The sequence below is a fragment of the Diospyros lotus genome, chromosome 1 (assembly GCF_014633365.1).
Source record: "Diospyros lotus cultivar Yz01 chromosome 1, ASM1463336v1, whole genome shotgun sequence".
In the NCBI taxonomy this organism is placed as follows: domain Eukaryota; kingdom Viridiplantae; phylum Streptophyta; class Magnoliopsida; order Ericales; family Ebenaceae; genus Diospyros; species Diospyros lotus.
In genome coordinates, this window is record NC_068338.1 from 35099438 (window position 1) to 35115281 (window position 15844).

The window sequence follows — 15844 nt, forward strand, 5'->3', positions numbered from 1 at the left end:
TAATTCAAAGAGAAAGTTATCTCATATTATTATTTTTTTGTAATAAATTCTTCTATTATTGTCCATGATTTTTACCCTAATTTGTAAAATTTGTGCTTGATTTTTTTCTTTATTATTATTTTTTTCAAATTATTAACTAGAACCTTACCCTAATCCAGTGTTATTTTTACATTTATTTTCACAAAATTTCAAAGTTATCAGCAAGCAAACAAAATGAGAATAAACAAAGCAAATCAGCTTGAACAATCCATTGACATGACTATAGAGAATTTTGGAAGAGTACAGCAATGCACAAAATTTCTCTCATTTGGGGCTGGGCGGCTGGGCCCTTACCCATAAAGGGGGTTCCAATTTATGGGCCCCCAAATGCATTATTTTTCATGGACCCTGAGGCAGCTGCCTCACGGGCCTCATGGAAGGTCCGGCTCTGATAATGCCCACTGGCCACTACACATACAAAGGAAAAGATAGTTTGTTATATAAAACAAGATACAACAATTGAATTAAAACTAAAGCCTAAGAATACTTACCGAACATCAATTATCATCAATTACTTTACTATATCTATAAAGATAATATGCAATTTTCTTCCGAAGGGCAAGGGTATCATCATTCGTCTGATCAGTGACCCAACGATCCTCTCTGTGTCTCAAAATGTCATCAATGAATTTTATTACATAGCAGCCACAGCTGTGACTGTATTACAAATAAAAAAATTCAATGTCAAACCATTAGATGATAACAATTTAATGTAATCAATTGACTTTTGTAATACTTAATTTAAAAGTTGCAGTACCTGTCCAGTTGTTGTGGAATGTTCACCTTTGCCGGATCAAGAATTCATTCCAATTCCTCTCAAATATTTCAATAGTGAGACTATCATATACAAGAGCTTTGAATTCGATAATTGCCTTGTTGAATTCAACAACATTCCTAAACTTTTGAGGCAGTTTGCAAAGGATATGCCACAAGCAATACCGATGAATAGTGTTAGGCATAACATCAGTGATAGCGGACTTGATGCTTTCGCATTGATCGGTTAAAATAGCATTAGGATGAATATTTCCCATTGCTTCGAGCCAATTCATAAAAAGCCACTTGAATGATCTTGTGTCCTCATGTGTAACTAGTGCACAGCCTAAAAGAATTGATTGTCCATGATGATTTATGCCTACAATTGTAGCAAAAGGCATTCTATACCTGTTCACAAGGTATGTTGTGTCAAAACTGACAACATCATGAAATTCTTCATATGCGGCTTTTGCACGAGGATGGACCCACAACACATTAGTTAGCATGCCTTCGTCGTTGACGTCCATCAAATGAAAAAAGTCCCCGTCTTTTTGTTGCATCCTTACAAACAACTTCCGAATGGCCTCTGCATCTCCATCACCTAGTCTCAGCCTTCTCCGACTCTCAATGAAATTTCTGCAGTCTTTAGGCAAGCATCCTAAATTTTGTGGCCCACCAGCTTGAACTTCTATCATTCTGACATTCTTACACGGCCTTATGCCTGCAATATCATTGGCTTCCAGTTGTCTCTTCATGTTAATTGTCAGATTCCTATGGGCAGGCATCAAAATAGACATATCAGGTTGCAATGCATGGTTGTGTTCTGATTTTGTTTTTGAAACCTGCCAAACTCCATTGTCTCTCCTAATTGCATTTACTCTTGCCGGACAATTTATCCTCTTTGTAGACTTCTCAAATTGTTATTTCCTTCCTCTGTCACAGCAAATTGTAACATACTTGTAACTTTCACCGCTCTTTTTATGAGCTGATCTCTTGGCAACAGCGAAACCTAAAACTCTTGCATGTTCTTGATAAGCATTCATCAGACTCTCAATACTGTTAAATATCATACCTGGTAGAGGTCCTTCTTCAGCATTGACATTATTGGATTCTTCCAAATTGTTGTTAATATAATCAGCTGCCGCACAATCAGATTGTTCTTCACCTTCTGATTCTTCGCCAATCAAACTATCATCTTCTTCGAAACCAAATATCTCTTCCAATAATTTACGTCTATGCTCATTATTATTTCTCTCATTATCATTCTCCATTTTCTGGTTAAGAAGCTCTTGTCCAGCCAACTCGTGGAATGAAATGAAAGATAGAAGAAGAGCTCTTGTCCAGCCAACTCGTGGAATGAAATGAAAAATGCTATTTTGCCCGAATTAGTTGATGCACGGGATGAAGTCCGTCGGGACTGATTTGGCGGACTTCAATTGTGTTTAAGTCCGCCGGTGGGAAGATAAAGTCCGCCCAATCGTTGGGCGGACTTCAAATGCACTACTGGGCGGGCTTCATAAGTGATGAATCCCGCCCAGCATTTCAGGTGGGCCACACTTTCGAAAAAACCATGGTCGACGAATGAAAATAGGAAGGAGAATTCAAAGCGATTACATTGATTACAGATATTTTCATTAATAATTGTTTTTCTTTGGAAATGTGCAACTTTAATGTGTTGGGCAGTAGCTTTTGCTTTGAAAATGTGCAGTTTTAATGTGTTGGTAAGTAATTAGGCGGACTTCAACTGCACTGCTTGGCGGGCCACACTTTCGGACGACATCTAAATTTTATCCGCCAGATGCAATGTTGCCTATTGCATCTAAGATGTGGCGGACTTCATCTAATATGAAGCCCGCCATCGAACTGCATATGCGTGCATATGCCTGCCAGTGGGATGTAGTTTGCCCAGTGTGAGCGGACTTGAAAATGTGCAGTTTTAATGTGTTGGTAAGTAATTAGGCGGACTTCAACTGCACTGCTTGGCGGGCCACACTTTCGGACGACATCTAAATTTTATCCGCCAGATGCAATGTTGCCTATTGCATCTAAGATGTGGCGGACTTCATCTAATATGAAGCCCGCCATCGAACTGCATATGCGTGCATATGCCTGCCAGTGGGATGTAGTTTGCCCAGTGTGAGCGGACTTGAATTATTTTGAAGTCCGCCTCCTTTAATTCGATATAGGATCGCTTTAATTCGATATAGGATCGTAATTTGATGTCTTTACTCATTCCATGCGTCAATTAATTCGGACCAAATAAAATAATTCATAAATGAAATAAAAGGAGAATGCAAAGAGAATACATTGATTACAGACAATGGTATGCTGCCACTTAAGTGTCATGATTGTCATTATCCATTTTCATAATTAATTTTTTTGTTTTGAAAATGTGCAGCTTTAATACGTTGGGCAGTAATTTTAGGCGAGAGTTTTAAACGAGTGAAGTTATAAGGTTAAAATTGTCTTTCTATTTTGTTTAATATAATTAAAATATTATAAAATAAGCATTAAATGTATTCTATCCGGATAGATTCTATCCAAATAGATTTACCGTTATTAAATATTAAATTCTAATTTTTAATTATTAAAAGACCCCACCTAAAAGTTACTTATATTATACTAACATTTATCAATTATTTATTATTATTATTATATGCACTAATTAAGTTCTGTGTAAAATGATTATGTAAAATAATAAATAAAAAATATAATGGTTTTGTACTAATTAACCCTACGAGAAGAAATCTTTCCTTTTGGTTGGGCCACTTAGAAATTTATAGGTTGAGGAGGGTTTATTAAAGGCTACACTTATATTTATATCATTTAAAGAATTAATGATATTTTCAGTTAAATGATTATGTAAAACGTATTACAAACTCACTCACTGACTGCTTAAATCTAATTGATTGGTAATGACAGAAGAAGAAGATTATTATAAAAAAAGAGAATAGTAAACTAACTTTAAAGGAAAAGCCCAAATTAAGCAGACCACCTCGGCTCTTCAAGTAATAATGATAAAAAAAATAAATAAATAAAAATTAGGGTTCTGAAAGTTTGTAATTTTTAATTGTGGGTTTGTTTTCTATAGGGAAGGAGACAAATGGGCTATAAAGAAATTAAATGGCTCTCTTCTGTCGACTCACTCACACCCCCACCACACCAACCGCAACCGGAGCACACGCATACTTATTCGGGCCGGATTTTTGTCTCTTATCACAGCCATATATTCTTAGTTGAGTAGTTGTATTTGGCTTTTCTGTCCATTGTTTTCTCGTCAAATCAATGAAATAATTAATTGATCATAAACCCTTTGTTTTCTGTAGTTGGCGCAGTTTTCTTGGTAACTTTCCAGCTGCGTACTAGAAGAGTAGGAGGACTCTTTGGTAAACTCAAAACTGTGCCTGTGCGTATGATTGGTATATGATCAAACAGCTCTTTCTCTGCTACCAAACAGCGATCCAGATTCCAGGCCCAAGCAATCATCATTCATGGGTCTCCGTCTCACTCTCTCACTGTGATTTTTTTACAGTTATATATATATATATTTTAATTATTATTTAGTATAAAAATGTTGCAGAGCGTATTTTATTTCACTGGAAATCAAAATATTGAGGGACTTTCAAAATTGGTACTAATGTTTCATCTTCATAAAATTTTCTATAAGAATGTATAGCGTGAGAATTGCATACAATACAATAAACAAAGAAAAGAAAATGGGAAGCGTAAACGTCAAGTAAACCTCATTGACCAGTGAAGGTGAAGGGATGAGTTCGACGGTCGGACGTACGGAGAGGTCAACTCCGGCGACTGTCAAATCAAAGTATTCAGTAATCCTAACAAATTAACCTTAAAAAAACAAACACTACACCTGTACAACCACAATTTGCCTTCTTTTTACAAGCTTCTTTTCTAAGTTTTGCAACGTCATTATGTTTCTTTTTTTATTTCAGTACAATACGTTGCATTAAACACTGATGTGATGTCACTCAATTACAACTTATACTTAGAGATTTAGAGAGAATTAACATGATATATATATATATATAACTTTACAAAATAATTTTTAAAAATAAAAAATATCCTCCCCTACATGAGTGGTTGAAGACAACATAAATTGTTTTTAAAGAGGCGTTAAATTGTAGATTGCTATATAGTCAGTTGTAGATTCCATATTTAAATCTTGATCTTGAATTTTGTGATTTAACTCCCCAACAAAAATTTTAAGAATAATTTACGAAACTAGATAGGTGAGGGATTTCACTTTGCTCCTAAGAATAAGAAATATCCTTAAATATTTATATTAAACACCAGAGATTTTTATTTTTTTGCTGAGCACGTGTCCGGACAGGCGATGGGTTCGGAATCTCAGGGCTAGTTTCGTCATTCGAAAATTGATGGGCTAGGGTTTCCTGCCCCGCTGACCAGTGTCCACAGGTACGCTTCTGTTATTTGTCCCTCCCCAACACACAGACACACATATACATATTTATTATTTACTTACGGCCCCCCAAAAAACCACTAATTTATTTGGCAAATTCAAGGCTCTCGATCACCATCCATTGCCAGAGCATCGACACTTCTCTTGTGGGCAAGATTTAGCTTCTGAATGTTGGCGGCCTAATCCACGATGGATCTGCAAGAGAAGGTGATCGTCGAACACTGATCTGATCACCGTCATCACTCATCAACATCGACTCTCTTCTGCTTGATCAACAATTTGATTTATCTCGTTTTGTGGCGCAGATCAAAAGCAGTTCAAGTTCGAGTTCGACTACTGGAGTGAAGAAAAGCTGCACCGATTGTCACACGACGACAACGCCTCTCTGGCGAGTCGGCCCTGCCGGGCCAAAGGTAAGATCAAATCATCTTCGGGTTTCGATTTTGGGGCTCCGATTTGGTTTTTAATGGGTTGTGTGTGTTCAGTCTTTGTGTAACGCTTGCGGGATCAAATACAACAAGCGGAGGAGGGCGCTCCTGGGTTTGGACGGGGGGAGAGCGGAGAAGACGAAGAAGACGGGGAAGAACAAGGGGAAGAGTAAGGAGGGGCAGCCACTGAAGCTGAGATTGATGAAAGAGATGGTGTTGCAGAGATCGGAAAAGCCGAGGAACAAGCTGGGTGAGGTAGAGAAGGCGGCTTTACTGTTGATGGCTCTCTCCTGTGGATCATCTGTATATGCTTAGTGAGCAAAAAGGGCTTTGAAATTGCAATAAGCCCTAATTAACCCACTAACTTTCCGAATTTGTCTATCTTCAATTGTAAACCCCCTTTCTGTTGTTAGCCTAGTAGTTGAATTTTGCTGTTATTTTGGGCCAACACTGGGAGATCATGAATTGTTGAAGCATTAGGAAGTCATTGTAAAACGCTGTAACGGAGATGCCGCTACTTCTTCTGTCTATCATATCATCACTGTATTCCGTCCTTTATTCAATCGTATTATTTTTATTTCTTAAATTCATTTGCATATGAATGAATGATTTGGCGGGAAAATTTGGTTTCTTGACTTTTGCCCTTAGACCTAAATTGGAGGTGGGTAGTACAAGGAAGAAAAGAGAGATTGAGAAGAAAATATATTATTTTTTATGGGCATTGGATAACGACGTTAGGTTTTGCAGTTTGACCAATGCACTCCAAAAGGCAATCAATGAAGCAAGCGTTCTCTGGAAAATTACAAGTTCTCGTGCCCATGGCTTCTTTTGGTATCTGTTCTCTGTACTCTGTTAACTTCCGAATTGGTGAGCGATTGCCTCATTATAATACGTGGTATTATAATCAAGATTCAAGGATGGTTCATATCTGAACAAATTCCCAGAAATATTTAATAAGAATTTGAGATGGGCAAGTTATATACCTTAAGACTCTGTTGAAATACTTCCACTGTAATTGTTGTTGTTCTTTATCCGAGCAGTCTTATCTTGTTCTGTTTTTGACAGGATTCCAACTGAATAGGGCAAGCAGCAGGCAGTTGTCCTGTGCCTTTTTCTAGGACAAATTTTCGCACAGTCAACAGAATGCATGTTGGTTTGTGCAGGATAGGGTGTTGATGCGTCAAGTAAATGTCTCCCCAAGAGAGGCCTCAGTGTGCTAGTGATCTGGTTAATTTTTTATAATACGAATTAGGAATGTAATGGGGAAAACATGACTTCATTAAACAAAAAAGTCCAAGAGTTATACCGTACAATTAAATAATCTAGAAAATAGTTTCTGTAAACGGGGTTTTTGCCGATGCGAACAGTGCATAAAACCCAACAGCGATCGAATATTTTCTAGTCAGTCTCTCAGCCCTTGTCCCTTGTAAAAGAAAAGAAAAGAAAAGAAAAGAAATATAGGGAACTGTCAGACGAAAAGAGAAGAAGAGCTTTGTAAAGGGGAGGACAAGCAGAGCAAGAAGCAACCTTGGAAAACCGACTTCTTTGAGCTTCTAGGGGAATCGGGACAAGACAGGTAAGTAGATGAAGCACTAGAAGCTGACACGTAACACCTCGAAAGGACTAGAAACAACTGCCACATCAAATTAAATTGAGACGTGCCGATTTCCCACAATAGCTAATTAGCAGCAAAAAGACTGGAAAGTGGAAGCTTATCGTCCTACTTATACCACCTCATTCGCCGTGGCCATATTGTCTTCCGACCAATTATAAAAAGCGTTCGAAATATCCGAATAATTCCAAAATCAAAGTTGTAAGTAGAGAATGGAATCGAGATTAGCGGCTATCACCGCAAGGATGGCTCTCCGATTCTTTACCGGCGTGCCCCGCCACCAATCCCTCCGACGGGGACTGGCCACCGTTTTCCCAACTCGTCGCACCGCCGACCCTCACTCCGGCGAACCTGAAGTAAGTGAAGCAAACAATAGCAGCTCATATCATTATTTGTAAATATTTATGTCAGAATAATGATAGATGATTCTTTAAATTCAAATATGATTATGACGGGAGACTTCCAAATGATACCCGATCAAACTCTGAACAGACAAAAAGGAGAGGAATAGAAGAGCAAGCTAATTCAATTTAGTTCAATTGTTAGCTCACAACTCAATAATTCTCAGGTTGTGTGATCAGTTGTTTGAAGTAATGAGGTGTGTGTTGGAGCGTTTTGTATTTTCTCCATGGAAACTACATATTGAGTAGATTTATCTCTTTCATGTGCAATTATGGATTAGATATTTATCTTGATTTGTCTGTGTTCTTGTTTTTTTCTTAGACCGATCCTATCCTAACGAATAATCGGTACTGTTGTGTTCGTGGTTGCTGCAGGGAATTGACGCAGAGGAGGCGAAGGCTGAAGCTGCAGAGAAGCAAACGGAGCAGAAGCCCAGCAGAGAGAACCAGCCGTTTGTCAGTCCAAAGCCGCCATATGCGTCTTCCCCACAACTCGAGAGCACCGCAGTGAACCAACCATTAGATCCCAACACCCAACAAAAGCGCCGTCAAAATACCAAAACTGCAGCAGAGGAGGTGAGCTGCGCAGGCTTGGACGGGACGCCATGGCCAGACGATGGAGAAACGGGGCTGAGCAGAGAACAGGAGGAGGATAACAAGGAGTATTTCAGCCACCACAAGGCGTCGCCGTTGTCGGAGATTGAGGTGGCGGACACCAGGAAGCCCATCACGAAAGCCACCGATGGGACGGCGGATTCCAACATGGGCTATTTTGGCGGCGGCGGCGACGTTGTGCTATGGAGGGAGGAGCAACTGGACTCGGCAGAGGACTCGCTTCGGAGGGCTGTGGAGATATGGAGACAGGCAGCGATGAGGGGCGATCCCGACTCCCCCCACGGCAGGGTTCTCCGGGAGCTTCGCGGTGAGAATTGGTGACCGACGTTTTGCTGTAGTTTGTAATCGGAAATTTCTGAAGTTTCATGGAACATTAAACAAAAATGCGATTGTGAAATTTGTATAATTTCATGCTTAGATTAGATACTGTAAAAGTAAATGTGTAACTGAATTAACCGATAATAAAAATGTCAATAGTCTTTCCCAGTTGGATTTCTCTATCCTAGTTTTAATTTAATTGATAGCAATGATAATAGCAAGCAATTATAACAATGATTATATTTTAATAATTTTTTGTTATTATATATTAAAAGAGAAAGGATCATAACCATTTTTATGCGACGGTTAGACAGTTTTTCTCATCAAGATAATCGTTTTTCACTACTCTTAATTGATTGGATACTTAGAAATAAATCTTACATAATTTTCTTCCATTTTCATTTGGATTTGTGTAATATAGGTTATATGAATGGCTGAACAAACGAATTTTGTATTCCGTTGGAGAATTAGGGGGTTTAAATTAAAGGATTAAGCTACTTGTTGACAAACGTTCAAGCAAAGTTATAGAAATTTTTACCATTTTTTTTTAATTTAATTTTTGATCTTTTTGCTTTTTAAATCCTGCCTATTTTCACTCTCCCTCTTTCATTATCTCTTCCATAATCTTTCTTTCTCCCTCATATTTTCATTATCTCTCCCACACACTCTCTTTCAAACCCACTACCACCGTGAGCACTATCTATCATCACCCCGCCATCGTCGCGAACACCATCATTGCCCCCCTCCCTCACCGCAAGCACTGTTTGTTGTCGCCTCTCCATTTGCTGCTTGCACCACCTCTTCCCTACCACCGGCCAAAGACCACTGTCGCCCCCCTAACATCGTCACTTGGACTACCATCGCCCTCCGCAGCCACTTAACGCCTCGCCCTTTCCTCCGTCACGAGCATCCATGCCGCCCCCCCTCCCCCCCCCAATCTCCGGCCGTCCAATCCTCCACCTTCGCCCTTTGAGTTGTTCTTTCTCACTTTCTGGCAAGTGCGCAAAATTATAGTGCTTTCACCTCCAACTCGTTCTCTCTCTTTTTCTTTTGCGCGAGTGCTTGATCAGCGGTCGAAGCACCATGTCGAAGTCGCCTCTCTCACTTTTTCACTCAAATTGAAATGTCTCATAATTCATAATTCAATTAGATAAAATAACAAAATTTATATAAATTCTAACTTTTCAAATACAGTACACCACATAAAATTAATTATATTACATAAATTATAATTTTTTAGGTACATGAATTCTATTATATAAAATTAATTACATTACACATTCGAGTGATGTTCGATTGATGACTATCGTCGGGCAAAGATTTTGATGATCAGAGGCTATCATTAAAAACAATGAATGAATAAGATTAACATACGTAAAAATAAACTAGATTTAGCAGTTAGATTTTTTTAGATCTAATTTTTAATTTTTGACCCCAACTGAAAAACACACTGGCAGTTGCTAAGGGACGGTCGGTCACCGATCATGCACTTGCGCGGGAGAAAGAGAAAGAGAGAAAGAGCTAGAAGTGGGGGAACAGACTGTCGGAGGTGGAGCACCATGATGCCTCCACCTCCATCTCCGGTCGCTGGTCAGGCACTCGCTCGGGAGAGAGAGAGAGAGTGAGAATGAGTTGGAGGTGGGGGATTGGACAATCGGAGGTTGAGGAGCCATGGATGCTCACGACAGAAGAAGGGGTGACGACGGGTAAGGACGAGGCAGTGCGAGCTTCAAAGGGAAGGGGGAACACAAATGGTGCTCGCGACAGTGGGGGAGGTGACGATGGTGCTCACGGTGGTGATGGATTTGAGAGAGAGAGTGTGTGAGAGAGATAGAGAAGGTGGGAGGGAGAGATAAAAAGAGCGAGTTTTAGTGGTGAGTTTGGGAGAGAGAGAGTGTGGGAGAGATACTTAAAAGAGAGAGGGAGAGTGAAAATGGACAGGATTCAAAAAGCAAAAAGATGAAAATTAAAATAAAAAATAAATTGAAAAAAATTCGATAAAGATCTCTCTGAAGCTTTCTGGACAAGTAGCTTAATCCGAATTAAAATAGTAATGGAGAAAATTCTGTACTCTTCATTCATTTCAAATGATGAAGAAGAAAGGAAAAGCAAACACCAATCACCAAACTCCTGCTCTCATTTTTGTAAAATTACTAATGGGTTTGGGCTCGTAACGAGGGCTGTAGAGTGGATTATCTCCAACGTGGCCCCACGCCTTCCTTGCCTTGCCTTTGGGCCGGGCACTCACTTCATGGTAGGTAAGGCAGTATATTCATTTTTTATGACGAGCAGAAGTTTTATTTGGCGTTTAGAAGAAAATGATAATTTTTAAGGTCCTAACTCAAAATAAGACAAAACGCCCACCCCACCGTCAACGCTGGGTGCGTGCGACTCTCACCCAGCGTGAAGAAACTAGAAATAAAAAAGATTCATTTGCATGTGCAAGAGAATTAATATTTTGTCTGTAACCGAATCTCAATGGCAACGACAAGCCAGCGGCACACGACGTGATGCCTACTGGAGTGGACTCCAGTTGCCGCCCTCCTATCTCTTCCCAGCCCCTCTTCACATCACCCCTGTCCCGGGTTTTTTAAGGCTAAGGCCTTCCTAACTTTTGCCAACAATTTTGTTTTTTTGTTTTTTTTTTTTTTTTTGGGGGGGGTGTACCTGTGTACTAACCCAAAAAGCAAGTAGATAAAGTTGATTAAAAAGGTCATATATTTAAGCTAAAAGTCACCTCTTGAAACTTGAAAATCACGTACACTGAGAATCTAGTTTAGTTCCTGATAATAAAAAAGTTGATCTTTGATATTTACTTAATTTGGTGAAATTAGTTAGTTACAATGTTTAACGATACAATATTTCAAAAAAAATAACAACACAAAACGTATAATGTTTAATTTATGCCAAGTTTATAATAATTTGATCATATTTCCGTAAAAATCTTTTTTATCATGCGATCGATGAATGTACACATACGGCTGCGCGCGGCTGACTGAGTTTTATATTAAGTAATGGAAAATTCGTTATATAATTACATAATAGATTGAGAAACAATGATCATATAATAACAGTAACTTGTGCAAAGCTGCTGATACTCACAATACGTTTTCCAACAAACGGCTATCCATTAATGTTACAGTAAATTAATGAAGCCTGATCCAATAGCTAGCTAGTCGTTATTTCTTTCTAACAAATATAGATACACCCGCCATCTTCTTCTTCTTCTTCTTCTTCTTCTTCTTCCTTGAAGGAGCCGTGGGGCAGTAACAGACAGCAGCTGGTACTCCAATAAGAGCACATGTTTATCTACAACAAGTCATTTGTAAAGCTGATTATTTACTTTACAAAATAAGTAGAGCTGAAATGGGTATAATTATTTGCTTAGACAATGAACGACGACAGGATGAGAGGAAGAGGGAAAATGGCGGAAAGAGTTGAGCGTTTCGCCATCATGCCGGCGGAACTGTAGATGTCGGCAGAGGCCGGTGGATTGTAATGGTAAAGCGGGAAGTAAGGCATCATGGGGTTCGGAGGTGGCCATTCTGGAAAGTTGATTCCAATCGGCCGCGGCGGCGGCAGCGGCAGAGGCGGAGAATTGGACTCCGGCGGCGGCAGCGGCCGAGGCAGAGGCGGACAGTTGGACTCCGGCGGCGGTGGGGGCATAGGCGGCGGCGGGCAGTTGGGCTCCGGCGGCGGCAGGGGCAGAGGTGGCGGCGGAGAGAGAATGGGCTGGCAAGGATTGTCGCAGGAGGAGCACAAAGTGCAGGCCACCTGGTCCCGTGAGATGGCCGTCACGGACGAAATTGCCGGCGAGACATTGAAACGTGAAGCGAGAACGAAAAGGAACAGAAGGAAGAGTACCACTAATGGGGGCTCTAGGAATCTGACCATGGTTGTCTGGTGTGTGAGAGGAAAGGAATGTGGGCGATTTAATTGCAGGAAAGAGTATTTTTAAAGTTGCCAAAAGATGACAGATGAGGGACGAGAGGACACAACGGTGGTGGGGTTTGGGGGAATGCAACGCCAAGTGTTCCTGATTTCATGTAGCCCACGAAAAACATGCAACTATTTCTTCATGTAGCCCATGACATGACGAGTAAAGATTATTATTATTATTATTTTTTTATTTTACTCTCAAGATATATAGACAAGTGATAGATTAGAATTAGTACTAATATTAAAACTCTTCAATACTAAAATTAATTACAATTGATTATATTTAGACAATCGAATTATTTAAATAAATTAAATCCTAAATTGTGTAATTAGTAAAAAAATTAAACTATTAACAATCACTTAAATTCTAAAAAATTAAAATTCAATTAATTAAAAGATAGAGTTTTCAAAATTCATCAGACAAATCAACTGTATTAAATTTCTTCAGTGTTCGTTGATTATGTTACAAATTACATCAATCAAAGTATTCGAATTTATTCATTAGCTAATGTCTAATGTAAAAAAAAAAAAAAAATTAGAGATGAATGTTTTTTTTTTGTCTCTAATAAGGATTGGCCAAAAAGGTTTTAAAAACAGATTTAGAGATAAAAAATAGTCGTCTCTGAGTTAGAGATGGGATCAAAAAGGGATTTTTCTATCTTTGAATTTTTTCGTCTCTAATTTAGAGATGATTTTTTTTTTTCTTTAAGATGTATTGAGAGATAGACAAAAAAATATTCTGTCGAAATCAAAGAATGAAGTTTATTTGTCTCTAAAATTAGAGACGAAATAATTTTTGTCTATGATAAAATAATAAAATAAAACAATCATTATTTTTACATAAAAATTTTAAAATTATTTTAAAATATTAATAGTTAACTACTTTTATTATGTTAATAACTAACTATTCTTATATTTATGTACTTCAATTAATAAATAGCTAACTAAGGGTGCAAGATAGATAGAAGAAAAATGTCATTTAACTAATTATATAGATGACAATGAGCACGTCTTTTATGATTATTGTTCGAATAGAATAAACCAGATTTCGATTATGGAGATGAAGATGATGGCTGAGATTGATTCATCGTGTGCTGCTTGACATGATTTTTGGACCTGGATTTGCTTGATGTACGTGTTGCTTGTCAATTAATTGGTTACAAAATTTGCATTTTGTGTGTATATATAAAATTAAACACATTTATATCTTAAATAGTCTCAATCGTGTTATCTTCTATTCTAATATATAAGCAAACACTTCATTCGGTCTTTAAAATCATATCAATAAAATAAATGAGCTCTTAGCTAGAATAAATTAATTTAAAAATAATATTACATTACAGTGAGTTTTCATTTAAAATCTTCAATTTCTATCCTCAAGACTACAAAGCCCTTAAAGACTTCAAATTTTTTTTTATGCTATCTCTATTTATTCTCCTTTGAATCTTTGATCCACCTACTCATTTGCCTGCCATTAGATTATGTCTTATCAATTGGCAAAACAGCCCATTTTATCTTTTTCTACTAATAAAGATGTGGTTTTTGTTCTTTTTGATTTAATTTATTATAGTATTTTTGGGTCATGTTTCTACCAATTCTAATATGTTGAGCAAATCACACACAAAAAATATATATAAACCAAGAATCACAATACACACACAATTAATATCAAGTATTTTTGTATGAAAAACCACCTCAGCGAGAGAAGTAAAAATTATAGACATAACTATAAAAAAATTAACAACATAGAAATCACGAATGACGAATAATTGCTTTCCTAATCAACCTTAATGTAGTGTTCCCGCACACACCAAATGCCGTGTTGCCATCGCCGTCTTTTGCCCACATCGCCTACTGCGTTGCCGTCATCATCCCTTGCTTCCGCTGCCACTGCCTGCTACATGCCATCCATTACCGCCACCGTTGTTGCCTTTACCATCCACTGCCACCGCCATCAAAATCTGTATATGACCACCATTGCCACTGTCATCAAAATCTGTATGTGACCACCAACGTCTTTGTACTTTTTTTTTTTTCTATAACATTATTTGTTATAGATTTGTTTTCTAACTCTGAAAAATGCATCTGATTTTGACCTGCCTTTTTGTTTCTATTGTTTGGGATTTGGTTTTTGTTTTAATAGAGCAGATGCTATATAATTAATGTTAGGTATGAGTTGACTTCTAAAGTTCTTTTTATTTGACATGGGAGAGTGAAAGGGAGGCTAATTTGAGGCCGGATTTGTGGGTTAAATATATAAATTATTTAAAATATTCTTATTTTTGGTTTTAGTAATTATCCATATTAATATGTATATTCTTTATTTTTTTTACATATTTCCATGTAAATGCTTCATAATAATAATCTTTAACCCAATAAATAATCATAATCATGCGGTACAATTTATTTAGGGAGCTGGACATAAGATTTTTTTTTACTTACTGAGGGTAGTTTATAGGCTATTGAGTGTCAAATAAATTCTTCACAATACTAATGTTTAGGAGTTGGACAAAATTAATTTTGTCCCCAATTATTATTAGATACAAAATATTTTTTCATCACTATATAATTCCATTGCTAATAATTATAGTACGGAATTAATTTCATCCCTACATATAGTGATGGAAAAATATTCCATAGCTAATAATAGCAATAGAATTACTTTTGTCTCTAATTTTTTTTTTTAAATCAAAATACAATCGATTCTATGACCGTTTTAGAGACGGATCTAAAAATCTGTCACTAAAAATTTAGAGATTCCTACTTAAGCAACTAATTGAATCTGTTGATAATTCCATTACTAATTACTTAGTGAAGAAATTTTAGGCTTTTAGTGACAATTTTTTTCATCGTTAAAACCTTGTTTTTTTGTAGTATAGGTATAATAACTTTATTTAACTAACCTAAGTCACTATAACCAAACATTGCACATGTAATCAAATGAACCTCATTCTCTATTAACATGTGCTATTTTGTCTAAGAGTCTATTATTTACTTATCTATGTCTAGTATCATAAGATATCTTTGTTGATCAAGTAACTACAAGCACTACGTTTAGAACAAAATAAATATAGTCGAAATAACAATCACTATAAAAAATTAAGTAAACTAATAATGTTTCATTATATAGAATTCTTTAGAAATTCTAGAACAATTAATTAGCCACTCATAATAAATAATATATCCTCAAAATCACTCAAGAGTTGCTACATAATTGAGATCTCAAATAATCAAAGATGAACCGAATTTAGAAGCTAAAACCAATTTCTTTAATGTTGCCTTGACTCCTCCTTGAGGT

The 15844-nt window shown here is 37.4% G+C and overlaps 3 protein-coding genes across 3 annotated transcripts; 2 read left to right on the top strand and 1 right to left on the bottom strand.

The window, feature by feature from the left end:
* The first annotated feature begins 5271 nt into the window (after positions 1 to 5271).
* On the top strand, positions 5272 to 6251 carry LOC127800761 (GATA transcription factor 15-like). Its single transcript, XM_052335564.1, has 3 exons — positions 5272 to 5440; positions 5539 to 5646; positions 5719 to 6251. Exons 1-3 carry the CDS (start codon positions 5423 to 5425, stop codon positions 5974 to 5976), a joined length of 384 nt encoding a protein of 127 aa, XP_052191524.1. The 5' UTR covers positions 5272 to 5422; the 3' UTR covers positions 5977 to 6251.
* Positions 6252 to 7343: 1092 nt separating this feature from the next.
* LOC127800730 (uncharacterized) lies at positions 7344 to 8770 on the top strand. The gene is made up of 2 exons (XM_052335516.1): positions 7344 to 7629; positions 8050 to 8770. The coding sequence occupies exons 1-2, from the start codon at positions 7486 to 7488 to the stop codon at positions 8608 to 8610; spliced, it is 705 nt and encodes a 234-aa protein (XP_052191476.1). The 5' UTR covers positions 7344 to 7485; the 3' UTR covers positions 8611 to 8770.
* A 2811-nt stretch (positions 8771 to 11581) lies between these two features.
* LOC127800738 (leucine-rich repeat extensin-like protein 3) lies at positions 11582 to 12555 on the bottom strand. The gene has a single exon (XM_052335529.1). It carries the CDS (start codon positions 12499 to 12501, stop codon positions 11992 to 11994), a length of 510 nt encoding a protein of 169 aa, XP_052191489.1. The 5' UTR covers positions 12502 to 12555; the 3' UTR covers positions 11582 to 11991.
* Between the last annotated feature and the right edge of the window lie 3289 nt (positions 12556 to 15844).

What these genes read in the sequence shown, in the direction of transcription:
- LOC127800761 (XM_052335564.1), top strand. An exon ending in TCGGCCCTGCCGGGCCAAAG is followed by an intron (nt 5,647 to 5,718) that starts GTAAGATCAAAT and finishes GTGTGTGTTCAG; the next exon opens with TCTTTGTGTAACGCTTGCGG.
- LOC127800730 (XM_052335516.1), top strand. Translation starts at nt 7,486, where the DNA reads ATGGAATCGAGATTAGCGGCTATCACCGCAAGGATGGCTCTCCGATTC. An exon ending in CTCACTCCGGCGAACCTGAA is followed by an intron (nt 7,630 to 8,049) that starts GTAAGTGAAGCA and finishes TGGTTGCTGCAG; the next exon opens with GGAATTGACGCAGAGGAGGC.
- LOC127800738 (XM_052335529.1), bottom strand. Translation starts at nt 12,501, where the DNA reads ATGGTCAGATTCCTAGAGCCCCCATTAGTGGTACTCTTCCTTCTGTTC.